This window comes from Monoraphidium neglectum (assembly GCF_000611645.1).
Source record: "Monoraphidium neglectum strain SAG 48.87 unplaced genomic scaffold scaffold05528, whole genome shotgun sequence".
In the NCBI taxonomy this organism is placed as follows: domain Eukaryota; kingdom Viridiplantae; phylum Chlorophyta; class Chlorophyceae; order Sphaeropleales; family Selenastraceae; genus Monoraphidium; species Monoraphidium neglectum.
In genome coordinates, this window is record NW_014008102.1 from 26 (window position 1) to 3093 (window position 3068).

The 3068-nt window shown below is 65.8% G+C and overlaps 1 protein-coding gene across 1 annotated transcript; it reads left to right on the forward strand.

Annotated features, from left to right (window-relative positions):
• Positions 1-201: 201 nt before the first annotated feature.
• On the forward strand, positions 202-2731 carry MNEG_15652 (hypothetical protein; the record flags this gene model as incomplete). Its single annotated transcript, XM_014035877.1, has 6 exons — positions 202-373; positions 704-813; positions 1207-1337; positions 1593-1668; positions 1866-2391; positions 2718-2731. 6 exons carry the CDS (start codon positions 202-204, stop codon positions 2729-2731), a joined length of 1029 nt encoding a protein of 342 aa, XP_013891331.1.
• Between the last annotated feature and the right edge of the window lie 337 nt (positions 2732-3068).

A 3068-nucleotide genomic window follows, 5' to 3' on the forward strand; every position in this document is an offset into this window, starting at 1 on the left:
GGAATGAAAGCGCAGTGTGGGCGGTTGATGTGTATGGACTGTGTGTCTGTGGGGGCAGGGTGTACGGGTTGGTGGGAAGCGTGCACTGGAGAGCTGTGCAGGGGACACCCCCCCCCTTGTCGAGTCACCCCTGCTCGGCGATCCCGCAACGTCTCGCCCCGCCGCCCCGCACGATGACGTCATCATTAGGTCATCGTGGTCATGGCGCTCCTCATCCGCATCCTGACCGTGTGGCCGGCCCTGGCCGGCCTGCTGGTCACCGTGGCCATCATCCCGCTGACGTGGCTGCTGGGGAAGCTTCTCGCCAAGGCCAGGCGGCAGGCCATGGTGGCGGCGGACGCGAGGGTGAAGCTGATCACTGAGGTCATCACGGGTGAGGCTGGGTCGTGTGTGTGTGTGTGTGTGTGTGTGTGTGTGTGAGTGTGTTTTTGTACACGTGCGCATGTTTGTTGAAGTGCATGCCATTGTGCATGTGTGGGCATGTGCATGTTGTTCTGTGCGCTCGTGTTTTGACTGTCATGTTCACAAATGGTTGGTCGGGCAAGCTATACGGATACAGGATGTCCTGCCTGCGCCCCTCCTTGTCGCACATGGCCGTGTCTCCCGGCATCAAGGCCATCAGCGCACCAGTAGGCCAGCCGTCGCCACAGCCCCCATCTCGACCGATCCCTTCAACCCATACCCCCCCCCAAAAACCACAAAGGCATCAAGGCCATCAAGCTGTACGCGTGGGAGGAGCCCTACATGGAGCGCATCAGCGCCCTCAGGGAGGAGGAGCTGCGACACATCAGGCGCACGCAGCTGCTCAGCATGGTGCGCGCGGGGGGCGCAATGCGTGCATGCACACATACACACGCACAGCCATACACACACAGGCATGCCAGCGCGCGACACAACCACTGACACGAGCGGGCCGGCCCCACGTGTTTCGCAGCTGCCCGGCCGGCCGGCCGGCGCTTGCTCTCCCTGCAGAGTCGCCGCTGGGGGGCAAGCGCAGCACACAGTGCCAAAGCGCCACTTCTTCCAGCCCTCCCAGGCTCCTGCCCTTGAGGATGGCCCCTTGACTGATTTCAAGCAGCGTGCTAATACCGCCTCCTCACACCTCTTGGCGGACACGACACCACACGCATCCCGCCTTGGCTCTTCTTAAACTCATTTCAAACAGAGTTTAAACCCCATTCAAACCCATTCAAACCCACCCCCCAGGTCAACATGACAGTGTTCAACACGGGCCCTGTGCTGGTGTCCCTAGCCGCCTTTGGCGTGTACGCCGCCATGGGGCGCCCCCTCACGGCCGCTGTGGCCTTCCCAAGCCTGGCCCTGTTCAACCTGCTGAGGTGGGTGCGCGCGCGCGCGCGTGTGTGTGTGTGTGTGTGTGTGTTTGTGTGTGTGTGCGCGCGCGAGTGGGTGAGAGGGCGGGCGGACAGGCGTGCAATGATATGCAGGCGTGTGTGGGGTGCCGTCGCTCGCATACGGCAAGTGCAGACTCCTGGTTCGCACACTGGCAGCGTCGGGGCCCGTGAACACGTTGCCCTCCCCCAGCCGCCAGGCGAGCTCCATACCCCGCTGCATCTTGCTTGATCACCCTTCAGGTTCCCAATCGTCATGATCCCGGCCCAGATTATGAACCTCATCGCCGCGCACGTCGGCATGGGTCGCATGCGCAAGGTGCGCGCCGCGCCGCCGCCCATCCTGCCGCCTCCCCCGCGGTGCCCGCCGCCGTTGCTCCGAGGCCGCCGGCGCGCGGCCCTCTGCCGCCGCTTCCCCCCTCACCGTCCCTCGCTCCGCCCCTTCGTCCGTGTAGCCGCTGCCGCCCTGCCTTACACCCGCCCCCGCGCGCCCCCAACCGCCGCCTCAACCGCCAGTTCATGGACTCAGAGGAGATGGAGACCCCGGCCCACCCAGACGCCCCGCACACCCCGGCAGCCGGCCCCGCCGACGCCGCGGCCCCCCCGGCCAAGCCGCCGGCCGCCGCCGCCGCGGCGGCGGACGCGTCCAACCTGGGCGCCGACCAAGACGCGCGCGGCGGCGTCAACGGCGCGGCGCCCGCTGCAATCAGCATCGACGGCGGCAGCTTCGCTTGGGAGATCGAGGGCCCGCCGGTTCTGCACAACATAAAGCTCGAGGTGCCAGCTGGCGCCCTGGCCATCGTGGTCGGCCCCGTCGGCTGCGGCAAGAGCAGCCTCCTGTCTGCCGTGCTGGGGGAGATGGTTGCCGTCGAGGAAGTCGAGCAGGCAGATCTGCCTGCTGGGGATGAGCAGGAGGGGCGGGGCGCGGTCGTGCGGCGCTGCAAGGCGCGGGCGGCGGTGCGGGGCGGCCTGGCGTACACGGCGCAGGACAGCTGGATCCAAAACGCGACGCTGCGGAACAACATACTCATGGTGGGCGGGGGTGGGGCTGTGGGTTTAGCATGTAAATGGGTCCAGGGTTTCGGATTTGGAAGGGTTGGCGCAGGGGTGGGCGGGGTTGGATGGGGGTGGGGTGGATAGAGTGGGCAGGTGCCGGCTTCTGCCACCTCAGTGCCATGAGTCCAGCCCGGGCCCGTCAGCAACCTGTTTCAGCGTCCTCCGGCCATTTTCACACACAGTCAAAGGCACAGCCGCCTCGACGACTCCCCTGCCAGACTGCCACCTGCATCACAACCGCCCCATGCCCCCTCCATTCCCCCTGCCACCCAACCACTACCACCTGTCCGCCCGGCTGCCGCTCATCCTCAGGGTCTGCCGTATGATGCGGGGCGCTACCGCCGCACCATCGACGCCTGCTGCCTGGAGAAAGACCTGGAGGTGTGGGGAAGTTGGTGGCGCTCACTCGTGGATTACGCGTGTGGTTGGCCCCCCTGTGTGTTTGTCCCCATGTGTTTGGATCCGTTTTTGTTTGTTGCCTATCACATATACTTGGGCCTGTCTGTTTGCCCGCCCATAAAACCCCCACACGCTGCCCGCTGGGGCCCCCCTCTGCGCCCACACCCCGCTCCATCCATATCCCCCCTCCCAACCCAATCAAAGTAACCCGAGACAATGCCTGCCGTCCCGCTCTCCGCGCCCCCGCTCCGCCCCATCCATCCC